We start from the raw sequence: 23,343 nt of genomic DNA, 5'->3' as shown, positions 1-23,343 counted from the left end.
TTTGTCTCCATCCTACTTGATCTCTTGGCGGTAGTTGTCATCATTTACTTTCTCCTGCTGGATATGCTTTCTTAACTTGGCTTTACGGGTACCTCTCGTTCTTGGTTTTCCCACTTAGTCACCTTTGCTGGCTACTTCTTTTCTTTTAGAATGTTGGAGGGTCTCAGGCGTCCATCTTTAGAACTCATCTCTTTCTACATTTATACTTCTAGTGTAATTAGAATTTAAGAATTTTTCCCCCCACACTGTAGCTTATTTCTTAGAAATTGTTGATTATAGAAGAGAAAATAAAATACTGCTATTTAAAAACTATCTTTTGGACTTTCTTGACCCCATCTTAAAGTTTGCTGTGAGAACTGTGGACCTTTGGGGGAGTGACCGTCTAGTGGCAGGGGTTGGAGAGGTGGATAAGGCTGTTTTATTTAAAGATCATTGTGATATAATGTAGTTACTCTTAGGGCATGATAGAAAATGGATATTGTATTTCCTTATCTCATAAACCTTAAAGGTATTTATAAAAGGAATTTTATATAAACTTGTGTAACGTGTTGGCATTATTTTCCGTAACCTCAAACATGTCCATATAGATATCTGCAAAAGATGAAATTAAAGAAGGAACGTTATGAAAAGATTCTATATCAGATCAAATTTTAGAGCCACTGTTAAAAACATAAAAGTAAACATGCTTGATGCATAAAATCTGAGAAATACGGTAAAAAAATGAATGAAAACACCTATCATACCACTGCCTAAATGCAGTTTGTATTTTGAAATATTGTCTTCAGTCTAGTGCAGTTTAAAAATCATTCTATGATCATATAATGTCCCTCATTTTGTGAAAACGTCCATGTTCTCACAAATTTTTTTTATGAACATTATGTTTTTTATGAACATTATGTTTAAACATTATGTTTAAATATATCCCATCTCATGGGTTCCTTTGTCTTGAACATTTGGGTTTTGATTATTTTAATTTACATTTAGATTTATTTTTATTTTTTGTTTTTGTGGATAAAGCTGCAGTGAGCATCCTGTGCATCATTTTTTTTTCTGTTTTAGGATTACTTCCTTAGGATAGATTGCCAGAAGTGGAGTGACTGGGTCAGAGGGTATGAACTTACGAACGTTTTTTCTTTTCTTTTTTTGAAATAAAATTTTTTATTTATTTGATGTCTAGTTGATTTATATTCATTATGAAAAATGAAAATCATAGTGATTATATTTGGTAACTGTCAGAAAACTGTGTCTAAAGGCAAGGTTCTGTGATCAGAAAAGTTTGGAAAATTCCTAAAGTTCAAAAAAAAGCCTTTTAATCTTGGTTTATCTCAGCATTTCCTGAACTTAACTGAGCATTGAATAGGTTTTTTTGTGATACACTTCTTAACATTTTGTGGAAGTTTGACAAAGGGTATAGTTTATGAGCTACTGATCTAAAATTTAAAAATGTTTTATTGGTTAGATTATGTTTTATTGGTCAAAGCAATAAACTATAAACCTTTGTTCTAAAATTATTTTTAAAAGGAGATTAAAATAAAGCTGTAGTAAACATATGATTTTTGTGTATGTCTTTATAAAGTCTCATACTTTTATCATTTAAACTTTCTATACTGACTCCAAAAGAACATCTTAATGTCTCCATGGCATCAAATACTTTTTACAGTCTTTAATGAAATTTGGAATATAGACATATAACATAAAAGTAGAAGAAAATGTAGATTGTACAAACCTTTTTTCCCTCCCCCCATTTTTCTCTACAGAATGTGAAAACCTTTGCATCTTCTGATAGTCTAGCCAAGGTCCAAGAAGTAGCAAGCTGGCTTTTGGAAATGAATCAGGAACTGCTCTCTGTGGGCAGCAAAAGACGACGAACTGGAGGCTCTCTGAGAGGCAACCCTTCCTCAAGCCAGGCAGATGAGGAGCAGATGAATCGCGTGGTGGAGGAGGAACAGCAGCAGCAGCAGCTAAGACAACAAGAGGAGGAGCACACTGCAAGGAATGGGGAAGTCGTTGGAGCAGAACCTAGACCTGGAGACCAAAGTGATTCCCAGCAAGGACAACTGGAAGAAAACAATAACCGGTTTATTGCAGTAGATGAGGACTCCTCGGGAAACCAGGAGGAACAAGAGGAAGACGAAGAACATGCTGGTGAACAAGACGAGGAGGATGAAGAGGAAGAGGAAATGGACCAGGAGAGTGATGATTTTGATCAGTCTGATGACAGCAGCAGGGAAGATGAACATACACACGGTAACAGTGTCACAAACTCTAGTAGTATCGTGGACCTGCCTATTCACCAACTCTCCTCCCCGTTCTATACAAAGACAACAAAAGTGAGTACATTTAGTCTGCTCTTCACCTGAGAAATTTTACATATCCGTATTAATTGTAATGAAACTTTCCTCACAGCCTTTGTAGTATTGCAAAATTAATCTTCAGATGTGTAGTAATAAAATGAACTAATTTTTGTTTTACAGAAGGTATTAGAAAGTATTAGAAATAGAAATACTGATAATGGGACAATGTTATTACACATGGAGAGAGGGTATTTGATCCTATTACTATGAAAAATCATTAATATCAAATTTCATTATCAATTTTGTCCCTGCGACAGGGGTTAGTAGGTTGCGTGTAGTGGAGAGGGTTGGAGTGAAACATGGTTTGTGTAGATCAAGTAGTGAAGGCTCTTTTCTTATTTACCAAGTGCAGCTGGTCTGGTGGGCTGTGTATTCACAGGTGTTACTCCAAGGCACTAGTTACTGGAAGTTACCTCATAATTAGTTTTCTTATTATGATGAATAAGATATATCCTTTGTAAATAGTTTTCTCTTTGTTATGTAAACAAGGTAAAATTACAGTTTGAATATTAGTATTTGGTTGTTGGAGAAATCTGAGTAGGTATTTTTAAAAGTTAAAATACTAGACACTGACATATTTAAGATTATGAAACATTTTTCCTACATTATAAAACAACAAGAATGTATGGTGCTGTCTTCACTGCTTGTTTTCTTCTAGTTATTTTATTAAAATTAAAACATTTAGGAACCCCAGAGGAATTGGGTATTTTTTCCTGATTCCATTTTAGTGGAACACTCCATTTGCTTCTCCAGGTAATTTGAATATTAAGTATAGGATAACCACACCATTTTGGTTGGTATTTGACTGGTGAGAAGTAGGAGGTGATATGAAGATACACTTAGATTCCCAGCTTTCACTCAAGTTACTGCCACTACTTCCCTTGCTTGCAGTTTTCCTTTCTCTTTGCTCCTGGGAGACGGCTCTGTTGGATCTGCCTCCTTATCTCATTTAGCTGGTGGTAGCCCATGGAACTAGCCATAGCCATGTTTTAAAAGGTGGACAGTTAGACTCTTGTCTAAACTAGAGGGATCCTATCAATTCAGGGACTTGGGGACTAATCTAGTGCTGAGAGACAATTCCATTTTATACAGTCCTTGGAGGCTGTGCCAGAGTTAAGGACTGGATACACTGTCACTATCACACACTGTCATTGCTTCCCAGAATTGTCCTTGCTGGATAGGCAGGGAGCTGCTGTCTGAGGTGGAAGCGGGAAGTGTTTGAGTAAATATGGAATTGCCAGTGCTAATTCTGTGGGGTGGCATGTGGGCTTCTTTCCTCAAAACATTCCTGGAAGTATCACTTAAAATTGCGGTCATAACAAGGGGCAGGGATTGTGGAGAGAAAGAGGAAGCATTTCTCACTACCTAGTCTTTCTATTGTATTCCCTTTCCCCCATCAAATTACAGTCAAAATGAAATGATATAGTGTCTGGGCTTTGCTTCAGAATAATACCGAAGGGGAGAATAGGAAGGAGGGTACAGATTGGCCATGAGTTGCTAATTGTTGAAGCCGGGTTATAGGGACACGGGGGTTCGTGGGTATTCTGTGTAGTTTTCCAAGTATGTTTAAAGTTTTCCATAATAAAAAAAAAATTAAGATGTAAAGAAAATGAACATACACACACACACACACACACCCCACCCAAAGTTGGAAATGAGAGTTTTCTTTACATACCTTGGTCTTGTTCACTAGCTCCTCAGTCATCTAAGTGCTGACTTCTCTTCTGCATTGAATTTTATTTTCTCTGTATTTTGGTGCTATTGAAAAGGAAATTCAATAAGGACATCATGTGCATTTCGCTGGAGTTAGAATTTATCTTAATCAATATTTCAGGCAGTGTTGCTAAGTAATGGTCTATATAAAGAGGAGAGAAAGTAAAAAGAATTATACTCAGAATGAATGAGGTATGTAGCATAACTTCTATCCTTTTTTTCCCTTCAGGCTTCTTCGCTCATAGATCTTTATCTTTGCATGCTTTCTGGTTCTTTATCATTTAAAAATTAGATAAAAATCATGAATATCCATGTAGAGTAGACTGTGAGTTAAACAATTCTTTGGAAAGGAGCATTTTAACTCAAATAATATCTTACTTATTTTACAGACATTAAAATAAATAATGGCTGAGGTAGTTTATCATCTTATTTGCTTACTTTTAAATTTTACAGTGAATCATTTATTTAGCCCATAAACAACACACAAACAGATTTTAACATCATCCTCTTAACTTGACGTGCAATAAAATAGCTTAGACACTCGGTTTAATAGTTGCATTGCTGTATCAGTTTTGCTTCGGCTTGTGAACCTTAAACTCTTTCTAAAACATGTTTATCCCTAATTTCCCTAGCCTGTCTGCAACTTTAGATTTTATTTAATTGGTTTGATCTAAGAAGGAAGTGGCTTCAAGTGGTGGTTTTCATCCCTTTTACCATCCCTGTCTCAAGGTGTTCAAGTGGTGCTTTGGATCTCAGCCAGATGGCTCTAACACAACCAGTGGCAAAGCTCAAACCTTTTTTAGTGCAATTCGCCCAGCTCATATACCTGATCTCTTAATTTCTCTCCCTCAAGGTTCCTATCTCAAAAGAGGAAAATTATATCTCTCCTGTTTTTTCCTGAGGATTCAGTTGTAGGAATAGGGATTTAGTATTTAATTGCATTATCTTATTTAAGAAAGAAGTTTAATCAAAACTAAGCCTTTCAGAACAATGCAAAGCTATCAATGAATCCTGCTGCATTTTAAATTAATAGCTAGAAAGCCAGCTAGACGAAATATATCATTTCCCTAAAGGAGAAATCATCATAGTGTTCAGTAGGAAAATTTCCAGTGTACAGATTTGACGGGTGCTTTATATTTCCCTTCCCTTCAAGATGAAACCATAAACAGAACTTTTAGATATGTCTTATACAGATTAGCTACCTCCTTAAAAACAAACATACTGAATTTAAGTCTGTTTCCCTTAGTGACTCTTGAGTTGTGAATACAATTATTGTGTTATACATACAAGGCCACAGGAGTGGACTGAGTACTAACAGCAGCAGAGCTAGATGTGTTCATGTGTTTATGTGAGTGTGTGTGTGTGTGTGTGTAAAACGCACTTTTGATATGCTATTTATCTTGAGGTCATTTGCCTTAATAAATACGGCAAGAAGAATATAAAACTATTTGATTGCCAAGGCAGAGATGCCCTTCTAAAAAGTAGTATGTCAATCTGAGATTGGCTCGTTTTCCTTTTTGTTCATTCTTGAAACGCTTCTTCAGGATCATTCCCAACAACATTTTATTTTTTCAACAACATTTTAAAAAATCACCTAGTACTGTGTTACTTCAAAAGAAAATGTCAGTCACCCATGTGTATAAATCTTTTAACTACAGTAAACAGGGGGAAAGCTCTCACTGTTTCAAAATTACTTTATTTTGGAGCAGCTCTAAATTATTGATTATTATAAACATAAGACACTTTAAACTCTTGATCATTATAAACATAAGACACTTCTACAGGTATTACCCTAAGCCACAATTTCTTTTAAATCCTCTTAAACTATAACTTTTGAGAAGAGTAGAGGTATAATAATTATTTTTAAAATCCCATTTTTTAATGTTAATATGGGATTAGCCTTCTACAGTCTTACCCAGCATACCTTTCAAATGTTTTTTGTTTGTTTGTTTGTTTTTGGGCAGTTTCTTAAACATACCCTTTGGACCGCTAGACTTATTTGGCATTCCTGAACATGCTATATATGCAAATATGATATTAATGAGAAAAACCATTTTTGGTCCTTCATTGTATTGGTCCTTTCTTTGAAAGCATATTGGAAACTATCAAAACTCATAGGACAATCTTTTTTCCCCCTAGTCACCAAAGATTTATTCTAATGGGCGCCTATGGCAATTATATAAATTAGAAATTGCAGACTTTCTTAATGTTAAGAGTTAAGGACAGTGGCAGTCAAGAATTGGTGCTTATTAAGTCCACACTGTTTGCAAGTTCCTATGAACTTGCAAACAAACTTAAGTAAGCAGAGCTTGCAGAGAGGCCAACACCCCAAAATTTCACTGTAAGTGGCAAGAGATTTTAAGACAGATCTGCCTAATTTCAAAAAAACCCTTTCTTTCCATGCGCTATGCTGCCCCCTATGGTAGAGTTTGGCAAACATTACTAAACAAGATTTTCAGCAGAATTATATAAGTCTCTAGGTTCTAGGCTCTGGAGTATGGTGGTTTTCTAATACCATATCACATTTGAAATCAACAGAGCTATCCTTTAGAAAGTACAGATTGCTTAGTTAAATGCTTTTCTTTGTGATATTTAACAAGTACTGAAGTTATGAGGGCTCAAGGCTAAAGTTATAACAGGAAGAATGACAATGAAATTGGAGACTGGATAACAGATATCAGTTCTCTCTGGATTCCATCAGATGTGCTTCTTAATTAGTGGTTGTGTGCCAGCTGTTTCTGTAAGTTTGGTTAGTCTGCCTGCAGATTCGAAATTCAACTTGCTTCCCCGGATAGAAATGCCCATCTCTTCAGTTTTAACTCCCTGTGTCAACAGTCTTATATATATATATATATATATATATATATATACACACACACATATATATGTGTGTATATATATATATATATATATATATATGTATATATATATATATATATTTTTTTTTTTTTTTAAATCTTGTTCCCTGAAGAGATGCCCAGCCCATACTAAAGACTTCTTTTCCATGTTTAATGTAGAGTATCAACTCATTTTCTACTAAAATGAAAAACAAATGAGATTACCATCAGGCCAGATCTTGTATCCTCCTGATCTTTTCATGAAGAGAACCATGTTTGAGCACCGATTTCTGCTTCTTCCATGTCTATCATAGTGCCTTTTATTTGTTCTCACATAACTTCATTCCTTACCTCAAATTAATATATCTTTTTTGCCATCCTGATTGTTAGATTTCTCCTAGTAACTAAGCTTTTTTTTTTTAAGCTGGGCCTCACGGCACGTGGGATCTTAGTTCCCCAACCAGGGATCAAACCCGCACCCCCTGCCATGGAAGCGCAGAGTCTTAACCACTGGACTGCCAGGGAAGTCCCTAAGCAGTTTTTTTTTAAATCCTTTTTCCCTCAAATAAGAAATAAGTGTTTAGTAAAAATATGTATATATTCAAAGAAGCAGTATGTTAGTGTATAAGAGGCCTGAGACTTTCTTGTCTCTAGATTCTAAACAATAGAGGAACTAGGGACAAGGATCACTAACCAGTCAGGGGATCAAAATTACAGTTTTGTTTCTAGTCCAGCATCTTTCAGCTACTCCCTTGAGCCAGACCTACTGGCAAACTTTGTAGAACAATGTGGGTAACAACTGAAATCAAATAGGGTTCTAAATTCTACTTTATTTAGGTAGAGTTCTAGAGAACGATGGCCATGTCACAAAGTCCCTGGCCTTGTCTTGTTCTTGTAAGACAAAGAACTAAAGTTTAAATTCTGTTAGGTGGAGAGAGGTCCAGAGAGCAGTCATCTTGAATAACATCCACTAGGAAACATAGCCCAACAAATAGCCATGCCTCCTGCATTTGTGAAGGAGGACAGACTGGAAACATTCACTCAGCCCAGTTTAACCCAATTTTAAACATGTGGAGAGGGTGGAAGCGGAGGGAAGGGGACAGACTGGAGGAGATGGGTTTCCCCTAACTTAGTAGAGTGAAAAGAGCTTTTCAGACTTGAACTTGAATTCTGATTTTGCCACTCATTATATGGCCATAAATATGTAATCTCATTGAACTGTTTCCTTATCTGTAAAATAAGACTATAATACCTACTTCACAGGGTTTTTGTAAGGATTGAGTAAAATAATTTATGTCAAGCAAGTAGTGTAGTACCTGGGACACGCAAGTAGTTTGCAGATGTAAGCCTGCGACCTCATTTTGTCTGTCTCTTATCCTTCATCCCTAATCTCACAGAACACACTTCATTCCCCACAGAAGATATCAGTCTATATACTTTTTATGACCTTTAGTGTTCAGTCATCGTATCACCCTCTAGTGGAAAAAGCTATTAATAGAGAAATAGATAAATACTCTTAAAAGGATGCTCAGGAGGAGTGGGAGCGTACTATAATAAGCTGGGCTGATCGCTAATAAAAATAAGAATAGAACAGATTTCCAAGGGGATGCTTTTCACAGATCTTCCTAGTTGATAGGTAGGCATCATTTCCTTCTGTTAGAATTTGTCAGTTTCTCTAAATTTTCTTCTTCTAAAACATCTGTATACTTTAAATGCTTTGTGAATTTTACAACTGGATGCCAAAATGAACTTTAGTTTATGGTCAATTTCTAATTAATGCCTGTTAGTGCAGTTTTAAAAATACTTATTAACGTTATTTTAAACCATAACAGCTCTCAATGTTGGTCATGTTTAAATCTATTATCCTGTTCACTGAAAATAATTAATTAATTATGGATTTTAATTATAGACCAAAACAAATTTTCCCACAGAATGGAGAATTTAAAAAATTTTTTAATAGTGTTCCATTGATTTGTACTTCATACAGATGATAACCTTCTCTGAAGTGTCCACAAATACCACAAATAGTTATACTCAAAATGTTCCTGAGGCAGATTGTTTCATATGTATATAATTAAAATGAACTGATGTTTATTAATGTTGTTTTTGTTGGTGATAAGGAGGAGGGTATGAAAAGGATAAAGGGGTTCTGTTTTTACTTTGGTAGGTAGCTCCAAAATTAAGTCTCAAGGGCCCATCATTCACCCAGCTCTCAGTCCTGCATTTCTACCTGTCTCTTGGGCATTGTCACCTGAGTGGTCCACTGAAAGCTAAAACTACTACTGTATGTATTTCTTCCTACCAGTTTTTAATTTTCCTCTTTAGATTTTCTAGTCTCTTAATACCCTAGTCTTCTGTTCATTTGGTGAAAAAATGGTTTGACTTTTTCTTATCGTCTAGGTCTGTGGGTTTGCTGAAGAGTTTAACACATATGAACACTTGATCTTCCTTTTTCTTACCCCCAGGCACTTGTAAGATAAAAACTGAAGAGTCATGTTTAAAAATCTTAAGAGCATCTTTGCTTAATGTTTCTATTTGCACCAGGCTATAATGCCATGTCCTTGACAATGTGTTGCCAGTATGAATTATTGGATGAAATTTTAAAAATGAATTTTTGTTCTGTATGGATCAGACCTCAATTTTAAGTATCTGGTGCTCCATTTCCCACTGATGAAGCCAAATCCATAGGTGGACACTTGAAGTTTTTCACAGTCTTACCAATTTTTTTCTACCTGATTACATCTCTATTTCTCCCCTTGCTTTTAATAAACTCTAGCCAGATTCTTCAAATTCCAGGCCAAATTCCATCTCTATCTTTACACCTTCCTAGAATTAGAAAATTCAATTCCTTGAACCCGTTGTTGGTTCTCTATGTTACAGTTCATTTGGTGTTACTTTGTGACTCTTGCGTTAAGTTTTGTCTTGAGTTGACATTTAATTCTTTTATTTTTTGAACAGTAGAAATTTGATGTATTTGTCTCTAGTGCTGATTCAGGTTGAGAATTGAAGTTTCACAGATTGCAATGTGAGCAATTCTCATTTCACCTCTTAAGATGTACCCAAGCTAGACTATAAATTATAAATAAGCATGCCATTTAGGTTTAGTTTAAAACTCAGATATTCATTATAAAGATAGTTACATTGAGGAACATTATAATAACAATTAGCCGTTGACTCCCCTGAGGAGAAGTTAAAACCCTAGTTTAAGAACTATGTTGCTAAGATGCAGAAATCAATTGCAGGTAACTCATACAGTCATTAAAAGTCATATTTTTAAAGGAAATTTAATAACAGGAAAACCTTAAAAATATAACAATTACTAAAAATATAGAACTCAAAACTATGTATATAATATGATCCTAAATATGAAATAAACATACAATATGGATATGCATGGGAAAAGATCAGAAAGAATTAAACCAAATGTTAGAAATTATCTCTGAATGTGGTTATTTCTGTTTTTTCTTATATACTTTTCAAAATTTCCCAAGCTTGTTATAACAGTCATATATTACTATTATTTATTAGGGAAAAAGCTGTATCTACTAGAAAGTCTCCTGAGATAGAATCCGAAGGGGACCTTTGAGATCACCAAGTCCAAACCTGTGCCCAGTAGCTTTATCAAGAGACTTGGGCTTGAAAATGAAGTCATCACTAGGGAATGCTACAGTGTGGAGTAGCATTGTATTTTTAGACAGTTCTTTACGTGGACATCTATTACCTTTCTTTGGTCCTTCCTCTTCCATGTAGAGCAGTAACAGCCTTTCTTATAGGAGAAGACTGCTGTCATATTCATCCATAATCTTCTCTCCAGACTTAATGCCTTCAACATGTTTTCTAGGATCACCATCCTGGTTGCCCATCTCTAGACAAATTGATCTTCAAGTGTTGTATGCTATAGTCAGTGGAGGTGCTGCTCAGGTGTAGCAGAGCCAGACTATTCCCTGTTCTTACTCTGAACCTCATCAGTGCAATGGCAAGCTGCACTGATAACAATGCTACTACTACTAATAAACCACTTATTGAACACTGTTTACTGTGTGCTAGGACACTGCTAAATGCTCTCCATATATAACCTCATTTAATCTCAACAGTCCTGTTATGTTGGTTCTGAGTTTTATCTCCATATTAGAGGTGAGAAACAAGTGAAGAGAAGTTAAGTAATTCATCATTGGTCAGTCATGTGGTAAGTAGTGGAGCTAGGAATTTGAACCTAGATCTCATTCTGGGTCCAAGTTGCACTTTGTTAAAATTTGAAAATTCAATGAAACAGTAATTTTGGGAGGAGGGGGACAGTAAAATAACCCATAAAACCAGCTAGTATCTGTTTTTATCCCACCCCCAAGAGTTTCCCTATCTTAATCTCTACTCCCATGCTATATTTATTATGACTCATTTCATATTGTATTAAATTTGTTTTCCTATCTCCCTCCTATTCAAGCCCTTTGATTTCTTATCTTGCCTAAGAGTATTTATCATGTGTAAGGCACCCATATACCTAATAATTTGTCACTAAATAATTAGTGAATAAATTTTTACGTATTCCTTGCCAGTCCTTAACCACACGGATACATATTTTGCATAGCTAGGGTCAGTGTATATACTGTTTTGCATTTCTGCTGCTTCTAACATCCATGTGCAGGTTTTTGTGTAGGCAGAAGTTTTCATCTCCTTTGGGTAAATACCAATGAGCATGATTGCTGGATAGTATGGTAAGAGTATGTTTAATTTTGTAAGAAATTGCCAGACTCTTCCAGAGTGGCTGTACCATTCAGCATTCCCACCAGCAATGAATGAGAGTTCCTGTTGCCAGCATTTGATGTTGTCAGTGTTTTGGATTTTGGCCACTCTAATAAGCATGTAGTAGTACTTCATTGTTGTTTTAATTTGAAATTCCCTTATGACATAGGATATTCAACATCTTTTCATATGTTTACTTGCCATTTGTATATCTTCTTCAGTGAGGTGTCTGTACAGATCTTTTGCCTGTTTTTTAATCAGGTTGTTTGTTGTCTTATTGTTTAGTTTTAAGAGTTCTTTATATATTTTGGATAACAGGCCTCTATCATATTGTTTCTTACAAGTATTTTCTCCTAATCAGTGGCTTGTCTTCTCATTCTCTTGACATCGTTTTTCACAGAGCAGTTTTTAATGAAGTCCAGTTATCAATTATTTCTTTCATAGATTGTACCTTTAGTGTTGTATTTAGAAAGTCTTCAGCATATCTAATGTCATCTAGGTTTTCTTCTATGTTATTTTCTAGGAATTTTATGGTTTTGTGTTTTACATTTAGGTCTATGATCTATTTTGAGTTAGTTTTTGCATGTGCATGTCCAGTTGTTCCAGTACCATTTGTTGAATAGACTATCTTTGTCCCGTTGTATTGCCTTTGCTCCTTTGTCAAAGATCAGTCAGTTGATTATATTTATAATGTAATGTAGGTCTGTTTCTGGGCTCTTTATTTTGTTACTTTTTTTTTTGTATCCACAACGTCTTTCCCCAGCATGACCCGTGGAAGTCATTGTTGGATAGCTTTCCTCTGTTGAATCACAACCCTGGTGTATAGGTTAGGCAGGTAATATTAGACAGACTTGTGTGCTGAAAAGAATAGGAGGTAAGAAGGCTTATCTGCTCTCTCTCATCCATTAACCTCCTTGAGCCTCAGTTTCTTCATCATTAAACAGGAATAGGATACCTGACCTTATTGCAAAGGGTTGTGTGGAGTTGAAATGACATGATGAATGTGAAATGCTTTGCAAATGTTAAAAAGCTGTACAAACATATGTGTCATTTTTATTGTCCTTATTATCTCCATTGGTGACATGATCATAAGCAAGGCAGGGATTATCCAGTGTTGCCCTTGCATATTTTTTCTTATTCATTTGCTTACTGGGTTTCTTCTTCCCCAGTTGAAACATGCATCTTTGCTCTTGTGATCAGTGAAGGATTCCTTCCAACATGATAAGAGGTGAATATAAATGATGATAAGCTCGTTATTACAAGTTTTAAGACCTACTTACTGTGGAGAAATGCTTGTGCATTATCAAGAAAGCAAGTTTGGAAAGGAAAATGAGGACATTTTGTCCCTTTGATTGATTTGTCTATTCTTCTACCAGTACTGCACTGTCTTGATTAGTCAGTCCTCTGCCTCTGACTTTGTTGTTTTCTTTCAATGTTGAATTGGCTATTCTGGGTCTTTTGCTTCTCTATATAAACTTTAGAATCAGCTTATCAATATCCACAAAATAACTTGCTGGGATTTTGATTGGGATTGCATTGAATCTATACATCAGGTTGTGAAAAACTGGCATCTTGATAATGAGTCTTCTATCTAAGATCATGGACTATCTCTCCATTTAGTTAGTTCTTTGGTATCTTTCATCAGAGTTATAGTTTTCCTCATAGAGACCTTGGACATGTTTTGTTAGATTTATGACTAAGTATTTCATTTTGGGGGGGGCTAATGTAAAGGGTAATGCATTTTTAATTTCAAATTTATTTGTTTATTGCTGGTATATAGGAAAGTGATTCCTTGCTATGATCACTTATTAGTTCCAGTAGTTTTTTTCTTGTTGTTGATCCTTTCTGATTTTCTTCATAGATGATCATGTCATATGTGAATAAAGAAAGTTGTATGTCTTCCTTCCTAATCTGCATGTTCCTTATTTCCTTTTCTTGTCTTACTGCATTTGCTCGGACTCCCAGTATGATGTTGAAAAGCAGTAGTGAGAGAAGACACCCTTGCCTTGCTCCCGATCTTATTTCCTTCAGCTTGTTTCTGCCCTGCCCTCTACCTCAGCAGCAGCAGTTTATTTGACATTTCTGAGAACAGAGGAATTCAGACTACTTTGATACCTTTGCTTAAGCTTTTTCCTTCTCTTTTAAATGTCTTCTTCCCTCTGTAGCCTCTTTCAAATTTCTGTCCTTCTTTTTAAGATCCATTTCAAATCTTACCTCCTTTACGAATATTTCACAGAACTCCGAGCAAAATTCTGTATCTCCATTAGGTCTTTGTTTTTAACTTATATTGTGATAGTTGTAGTCAGCTTTTTTTTTTTAATTTATATATATTTAGATTGTTGATTCTCTAGATGATTGATTCATCAGATTGTAGATTCTCTAAGATTCTGCTGTGTCTTACAGGACTTTGTACTTTGCATGTAGAAAATGCTTAAAAATTGAATTCAGTTTTCAGAAAACAAAATCTTATGTATTTTTATAAACACAGTCTGGTTTAATCCTGTTCCACTTAATGTGAATGTTTATAGGTTTTTGAACCTAAGTACAAGACTTTAAATTTGTCCCTATTAGATTTTCTATTGTTATTTGCCATCGTGCCTCCATCCTCACTGAGTTCACATTTTGGCTCCTTTACCAAGTTCCTGTTTGTTTGGATTTTTTTTTAAATAAATTTATTTATTTATTTATTTATTTATTTTTGGCTGTGTTGGATCTTTGTTGCTACGCTTGGGCTTTCTTTAGTTGTGGCAAGCGGGGGCTGCTCTTCATTGCAGTGCGTGGGCTTCTCATGGCGGTGTCTTTTGTTGTGGAGCATGGGCTTCAGGTGCGTGGGCTTCAGTAGTTGTGGCTCGCGGGCTCTAGAGTGCAGGCTCAGTAGTTGTGGCGCACAGGCTTAGTTGCTCCACGGCATGTGGGATCTTCCCCGACCAGGGCTCGAACCCATGTCCCCTGCATTAGCAGGCAGATTCCTAACCACTGTGCCACCAGGGAAGTCCCCAAGTTCTTGTTTACTAAGATTATTTTGTATTAAAATTCTGTCTTCCAGCTTTTTCATTGTCCCTCCCACTTTTGTAGTTCTCAACACATATGTATCCACATTCAAATAATTAAATCAGTGATATCTTCAGTGAGGAAATGAAAGCTAGGCTGAGACCTATAGGATAGGAATTGGTGTTGGGAGGCTGTAAAGAAATGAAAATGAGGAGTTGTAACATTTTTGAACAGTGGCAGAATTTTTAGAAGTAATTATAGAACCTTTCTAGGTGACTATTGGAATATATTCCACATACCTATATGGGTTAATATTGGGCAAATTTGTTTAAATTTTCTTTGTTTATATTCTGTCTGTTTCTAGTGATTTACTGATGGCTAAGTAGTACTTTGAGGGGTCATTTGTAGAGTTTCCAGGCTGTAGTCAACTTACTACCTTGACATTTGGAGGATTGATCTTGATACCAAGTACAAGAACTTCAGATCTTTCTGTGGTTTCTGAAGTTTTAACTCGGAAATATTATTTGCTTAAAGTTATGGGAAGTGAATGACAGAGCTAGGAGTATAATTTAGATCTTGCTCATATACCAGTCCCCACCTTCCCCCTACAAAACTCCAATATATAAACAGTATATACATATTTTTAAAACCTGTGATAAACTTAGGTCCATTTTGAAATTAGTGTTTCACCAACTTTATTTAGACAGTAATAATCAATTTTATGTAATAAAAAATAATAATCAAATCTCCTCTGAGTCTACTTTTTTACACTGACTCTTGTCCTAAAATCTCAATCCCATCTTTGACCTCTCTTCTGGGGAATACAGTTTTCATGTATTTCATTGCTTTGGTTGCTGTAATGAATGTCTGTCATCTATAAATTATGATAAAGAGAAAAACCAAGTTGGATGAATTATAGAAGTAGAATACAGAGAAAGGAAAATACGATTAGAGAATATGGATTAGTTGTGTTCTAAATACCTACCTAATTTGTAGTCATGACACTATTATTTTTGTTTCTTCTTTGAAAATTTCCTTAAATTTAATACTGTTTAGTTTTAATTGAGAAATGTTGTTTCTTCTCTGTTGAGAATTGGGGGTTTTTTTTAATGGAAAATCTTTAAAAACATTTAAGAATTCTTTCAGAATCTTTTGGATACTCTAAACATGGATGGTAGTTCAAAAGAAAGCACGTAGAAGTAAAGCCACAGAAGATACAACCTATTTGGGTTTTTATAGAAGTCATACATGAACATGTTTAACATACTTAGTAAATCAGAGAAAGTATTATTTTTTACTATGAAATGTCGTATATAAGAATTAAGAATTCATCTGTTTCTTCATTGAACACTAGAGGGCCGTATGGTACCTTATTGTTGCTTTTAACATGTTTAAATAGTAAGTGCTTTTTTCTCTTATACTTTGTGTTCTACTACACTATTCCTTGCTCAGAATTAGAAATTAATATTTAGAATAGTTATGTGCCCTGTCATATAATATGTGAGATACCTAGTGTTGTCTTTTTTTTTAACCAGCAGCTAGCATATATTCATTTTGCTATTTTAAAACAACAATGCCAACAGAAAGTGAACAAAAAGTGAGCCTTGGGGTGACAGTACATATGTGCCCAAACTTACTGTGCTTTGGGAATATGTGTACGCTTTTTGAAAATTTCTCAAGTACATGCACGTAAGTGCATTAAAAACAAAAGTCTTGTCATTGTTAGTTGCTCTGGGCATCCTCATCATGGGTGTGAGAAAAGAATGATCCGTCCAAGACGTGGTCTTTCTTGTTTTGATTTCCTCTTTTGTTAACATAGAAGGTAATATTGCAGCATAGAGCCAGATCATCCTGAACTAAAGAATATTTGAGCAGATGTTTCTTCTTCCTCAATTTCTTTTAGTTGCTTGGGGTGAAGAAATGAGAAATATAATCTACAATTCCCAAACAGGCGGTGTGAATGAGTGAAGAAAGAGTCATGACTGAGCCAGTAAGATTGCTCAGGCTCTTACGAACCGCAGGGCACGTTTGTGCAGGATCCAAAAACACTGACTTTGAGCCACGTTTGACCTCTGGATTACTATTTATCTTTGATAGCTTCTGAAAAGGAAATTCAACATCTTAAGTATAGCCTTGGTTAAATTTTCATTTCTCCCTCAGACATACTTTAGAGAGCACTGTTCGTTATTAATTTCTATATTATGTTTTGGAGGGAAAATAAGGGCATTTTCTCTTCAGCTACTATTTATACTTCCCTCTTTGTGAAGGAAGATTAGAATGAACTCAGCGGAAACACATTGTTTATACCTAGAGGAGGGCCTGATCATGTGACAGAGAGAAAGCGCAATAATACAGTTAAAGATTTCAAAGAACCTTATCTTTTGAGTTTCTCTTCCTTGTATTTGTTAATTTTAATGTCTTAAATTATTTCCTCACATTAGTTACTATCAATATAATGAAGTGACAAAACTTCGATCTTTAATTCTAAATTACACTGAGGAGTTAGTCCTTTTGAATATTGATGAACTTCTTTTCAACTTAGTCACTGCTATGATAAACAGTATTCTCTAACTGATAAAGTTATATTTTGTATATGACTGCTTTTTTTTTGAATCATTACCATTTTCTGAAAACCGCATTTATTGCTGTATTTTTACAGCTAACATTAGCCTAAGTGATTAAACACTGAGCTAGAATTCTGATCTTTTTGCTCAGATAACGAAATTAGCTACTAATAGAATAATTTATTTGGTGAATGTTAAATGGTCAATAGTGTAAAACACAGAAAAAAACCAGATCAGTATCTGGATATGGTGAGAAACACCTGAACTTCTCCTTCCTAGAGAAGGAGAGGTATTAGATGCTCTTGATGGATTGCAGACATTAAAATCCTGCCTCTGTAACATGTTTCTGGAGGAAACATTAGCTTACTAGTTAAAATTTTGTTCAATTTAGCAACATTACTGAGCACCAGAAGAATTGCCATTTTCCTTCTAAGATGTGCCACAATTTGATCCTAGCTTTTATGGGAGTGGGGAGAGGAAGGCGTGGGGCACGGTACTACTGTAAATGCATACAACCACCGTAAGGGTGTTGTGTTTCCAAAGGTTAAAGGGGGAGGGGCAAGTGCAGGCTTGAGGGTATGGTGTATTTCACAAAGGTTTGGGAAAATCTGGTTAGTATGATGAGTACTAGAAATGTTTCTAGAATACCATTCACCTGTCTTGTAACTAGTTTCCAGCAGTGATTCCTGGACTATGCTGAAATGATTTTCTTCCAGAAAATCTTCTTAATCTCATTTCCCCCATCACAATTTATAGGAGACACAAACTCAAGGCATAGGGGCCAGAAAGGTAATTTAAACGAATGAAATAGACTAAGTATAAGACCTGGGGAGCCAAAGCATCTCTAGATAAAGGGGATGACTGAAAATTGGGATACTGATATTGCCATATTTTCATATTTTTAAAAGTCACTGGAATTCCAGATTTTTCCATGATAATTTCTCAATTTTTTGTATGTTGGCATCCATATTTTTCAAATACATTTCTGTGGGCTGGTTTGGCCTATAGACCACCCGTTTCCACTAGACGTTATATGTGGAAGAAGAGTGTGCTGTTTATCACTCATTGCAGAATTAAAATAGTTTGCATCTAGTGCAGATCCATTAAGGGCATTGAGTTGGTTGGAGTGGGAGAGCACCGTATGCAGAGCCCATTAAGTGTTTTAGCAGGGACCTACGGACTTTTTGCTTTATGAATTTAATATACTGGTTTTAGGTATTGAACTGCCAAATGAATTAGCCTCGTTTGAAAGAAATATGTATCCTAACTTTCACAAGGAATTTGAGGTGGCCTATATATAGGAGAAACACATATAATAAAATAATCAAGTGTACGTGAAAATCAGAGCCAGGGAAAATAGTGGAGTAGACTATGAAGACAAGGCCATGAGAAGAGGTAAGGAATGAATTATGATGAGTTGGAGTAAGCTGTTCATAGGTTACAGGTTGGCCACTCATAAGGACCAGTATTCTTTAAAGTGTGACCCATCAGAAATATCTGGAATGCTTACTAAAAGTGCAAGTTGCTGGCTTACACTCCAGAACTACTTAACCAAATCTCTAAGGGTGGGATATGTATTTTTAACAGGCTCCCACATGATTCTAATGTAGACTAAAGTTTGCACAACATTGGACTGTTAGTCTCTCTGCTTCCTTGTGATAAAATTAAGAGGAGAAAGTGCTGAGTCCTCTAACGAGAAAACATGTCAGTCACACACACAACACACACACACCCACACACACACACGCACCCCTTTTCCTAACATTATATAAAAGGAATTTCTCACATGGGACTTCATGAGTGATTCAGTAAACAGTTCCCTCAATAAGCATAACATCTATAACAAATGCATCAATGCTTATAAATACTGGTGAGTAGAGATCGTGATCTCTGAAGTCAGACTGTGTTTTCAGTCTGTCACTTCATGGCACTTTGACCTTGGGCACACTGTTAACTGCTGTTATATAGTTATTTTAAGGATGATAGTAGTATCATAATAATACAGTATTATTGAGAGGATTCAATGAGATAATGTTTGTAAAGTACTTAGAAAGTAACTGGCAGATAGTTAAGTCCTTAATAAGTGTTAAGTATTATATTTTGTAAGATTTATTGTAGTGTTAAAAAACTATGCTAAAGCTAGCTTAACAAACTAGTCCAGGCTAGATAATGCTATGCAAAATATATTTAGTTTCAAAGATACCAACTCTCTTAGGTGGGTTGAAACTATTCCACTAATATTTGCCTAAATTATTTTGACTTTTAGAGTAGTGTTCAGCTGTTTGATACTGTAAATTTTGTTAGTACTAACTATGAAGCACTTTTGCTCTCTGATGGGTGTTTGTTTTCCTAATTGATTGTTAATGTTGAACCTAGAAGGAATTTGAAAGAACACCTAAAGTACATTTGGTAGTCCTGGGGCTTTGAGTCCTCACATGAGGACTAGTTCTATTCTATAATGTTAGTTCTTGAACTGAATAGCTGGGGAACTGGAATATATGCAAGGGAAAATTCTCTTTGGTACTTCTGTAGAAATTCTAGAATTACTGCTTGATACTATAGGAAATACCTACATTTTCATAATTAAGAGATTATTGTAAACAAATGAAAGCAGTCTTTACAAATGGAAGAATAGTTTCAGTCAAGTTAAAATGATCTCTACTTAGGATATATTTTAGCAAACACATTTTGTAAAATGTTGGTATAAGCTACTAGATGTATCTGATGTTCAATATTAACTCGATTGCTCCTAATAATAAGAATTATTGTCAGAGTAGCACCTTGCATGTAAACCTTAACCTCTAATTATATGAAATGTAAATAAAAGGATGATGATTATTTTCATAGATCACCAGGGCTAAAAATAATGTATAAGATTGGGGGAGGGTCTAGAAAAGGATTTATTTTGTTGAAATGTACCATGTTCTTCTGTTCAGTGGTCTTTGCTGATGGTATTATTAAAGGTAGCTTCTGTGCTTTAGAGTAACAATTGCTTTTAGAAGATACTTTACTTTCAAAGTGAAAAATGCTTTTTTTCTGTGTTTCTGGTTGGTCTTAAATGGCAATTTCTAGTTATTGAAATCAGATACAAATGAGAAATGGAAGTATGAAGAAAATACTGGTGAATTTGGGAGCTAAGTGCCAAGAGTCATTCATTTGCTTAGCTATAGGTGTTGGTTTTATATGTCAACATTATAAATTTAATTGTTAAGAATGAATTGTTTGTACTTTACCAATATACTGCCATCTGTCTTACGGTCTAATGAGTGAAAACATTAAATATGCTGAGGTGCATCTGTAATGTTTATCACTTAAATTTTCAGTTTTCTGATTTATTTCTTAATTTCACTCTGTTAACAGGTATAGAAAAGAAGATTAAAACGTTTAGAATCATTATTCTATATCATTTAGATATCAGTAATCTTATATTTAATCTTTATTATATTTTTATGCTTCTTTACTCCAGAGAAGAACAGAGCAGAGATTGCAAACTAGTGTCTTATATAGTGTTGTTTTTTCTTTTTTAACAAATTTAAATATGTTGCCAACACTTAAAAATCTGGAGAGTTCACATAAAAATACTGATTCTTCACCTTCTTTTGCAAATGTGGACTCTCTGTCCTTACTGGGTTCCTGTGCTTACATGACAACAATCAACGGCACCTTTTAAATGGCCTTTCCAGGCCTTAAACCTGACCTGTTTTTCTCCTTTATTTTACCTGAGTGCTCCTCTAGTCATTTGAGTTTGCTTAGAATGATGACAAAAGCATGACTGTAGGAAATGCAAAAGTAAGTTGATTTTTTCTTTATTTGTCACATGTCAGACTAGTTTGGATGTAGATCCAGGTCGAAGTAATATGTAACGGTTTGTCAAGTTTATTATTAAAACAGACAGAGATTTGCTAAACACCACATTTCTAATGGGTATTATCAAGGTGGGAATTTGTCACCGAAGCTTTTACCAACCTCCAAATACCTACTCGTTTAAATTTTCATTCTAGCTCACCTGTTATCTTTCCCATTCTTGTTAAATTTTGAAGTTAAAACTCTACTAGGATGACTATCATATTACAATAGTAAACCAATGTTCTTGGAGCTTCTTGTTTTGTAAGATGTTTCAGTTATCTATTGCCACCTAACTGTCACCCCAAAGATTTATGATTATAACAAGCAACAATTATTTTATTATTTCTCATTATTCTTGTAGGTTATAAATTTAGGAAGGGCTCACTTGGGCATTGTTGATTCGGGGTTACGGTCAGATGGTGGCTGGAGGTGGAACACCAGGGGGCTAGAACAACTAGCTGGGGTCTAGCCAAAAATCTCCTCTTCATATAGTCTCAGGACTTGCCCAGATATGGTCTTTTTACCCGGGTTAGTTTGGGCTTCTTCATGGCATGGTGACCTCAGGGCAATCAGACTACTTACAACAGAGCTACCATGTGAGTATTCCAACAAGCAAGATGGAAATAGAATCTCCTTTGTATGACTTAGTCTAGGAAATCGCATTCTGTCTTGGTTGAAACAGACTCACTTCTCAATGGAAGGAGTGTCGCAGTACATTGTAAGAAGAGCATGCAAAGATGTGGGATATTGCTGTGACCATCTTTGAGAAACACAGTGTATAATAGAAGGTCATAATATCTTTGCTCTTATAACTTCCTGTTTTTGTTTTTCATTTGTACTTCATAAAAATCAGGCTCATTAAAACAGATTTCATATATAATATATGTATCATATAATTCCTTAAAATGTAGACTAATGATACCGCACAGTCTTGTCATGATATTTAAGTGAAAGAAAGCATGATCTACTAGGAACTCTGTCAGTCTTTTATCCTTCCCTCATATCATTGTACCAATCTGAAATAATATATATTTTTTCTAAGCCCTGTAGCTGCAAACTTCCTTTATATCTCCTATTGATCTCTGATAGTCTCCTACTATCCGTAGACTTCCTCCTTCCTTCCCAAGATCTTTCTCTTTCAGGCATAATCAAGAATTATAAGGATTGAGTTTTGTTTTTTCTTTGTTTTTAATGTTTCTTGATAAACAGTGTTTTATTTATTGGAAAGAATGAAAACCTGGACTGTCAGTTTAATTTAAACTTCAGTCGATGTTTATCAGGTGATGTATTTTGTTGACTATTTAATTTTTTATATTTATTTGTCTGCATCGGGTCTTAGTTGCAGCACGCGGGATCTTTGTTGCAGCATGCAGGATCTTTTCTTGTGGCATGCAGCCTCTCTAGTTGTGGTGCATGGTCTCTTTAGTTGAAGTGCATGGGCTCTCTAGTTGTGGTGCATGGGCTCTCCAGTCATGGTGCACAGGCTCAGTAGTTGCGGCACACGGGCTCACTAGTTGTGGCACATGGGCTCTAGAGTGCACAGGCTTAGTTGCCCTGCAACATGTGGGATCTTAGTTCCCCAACCAGGGATCGAACCCATGTCCCCTGCATTGGAAGGTGGATTCTTAACCACTGGAGCACCAGGGAAGTCCCTGAATATGTAATTTTGACAACATAAAAAGGCCAGTGGTGTCAACTGTCAGCCCATCCAAGAATGAGACCTAAATATGTATTTTCTATAGCTTAATTCTATATTAAAGTATTTTCTATGCTTAAAGTAATTCTATACTTAAATTTGATGCTGAAGTGAATATTGACAAATGAATGTTTATAATGAATAAATTATTCAGTGAATATTGTTAAGGCTCATATGCTTTAATAGCATGTTATTGAAAATTATACAATTGAAGTTGTGGAACTGTGTTTACCTCACTCAAAATAATTGATTTTTACTTATAATTGCATAAAAAACTCAACAGCGTAGGGAATATAATTATCTCCCCCCCTCCTTACTGTTTTACTTTCTTAAATTGTTAACACTGTTAAATATCTTACATTCCCATTTATTTTTCATAGGATACATTCCTGTAGTTTGTTAAGCCATCAATTTGGTGAACTTCCTGCGTGTTATAGCTTAGTTTAATTTTAAGTGCAGAAAAAAACCACCTACATTACTTACTGTGCTTTAAAGGAATTAATAGTATTATGTCCTTATTTATTACTCCCTGGCCTATAACACTTTTCAGAATTTTTACAAGAGAGATGAATGATTGATAAATTGTATTTAGTTTAACTGAA

The 23,343-nt window shown here is 35.2% G+C and overlaps 1 protein-coding gene across 10 annotated transcripts in view; it reads left to right on the top strand.

The window, feature by feature from the left end:
- FBXW7 (F-box and WD repeat domain containing 7) overlaps positions 1-23,343 on the top strand; it is a 203,923-nt gene that overhangs the window by 112,543 nt on the left and 68,037 nt on the right. For 9 of the 10 annotated variants that reach the window (XM_082463379.1, XM_082463375.1, XM_082463371.1 and 6 more), the window contains one exon: positions 1,758-2,330. In XM_082463379.1, the coding sequence (XP_082319505.1) occupies positions 1,758-2,330 (573 nt within the window). Of the gene's footprint in view, positions 1-1,059; positions 1,110-1,757; positions 2,331-23,343 lie in introns of all 10 variants that reach the window. The other variant, XM_082463376.1, reaches the window with a different exon arrangement.

The sequence above is a fragment of the Balaenoptera physalus genome (assembly GCF_965194825.1).
Source record: "Balaenoptera physalus genome assembly, chromosome: 5".
Lineage (NCBI taxonomy): Eukaryota > Metazoa > Chordata > Mammalia > Artiodactyla > Balaenopteridae > Balaenoptera > Balaenoptera physalus.
This window is presented reverse-complemented; position numbering and strand designations above follow the sequence as displayed.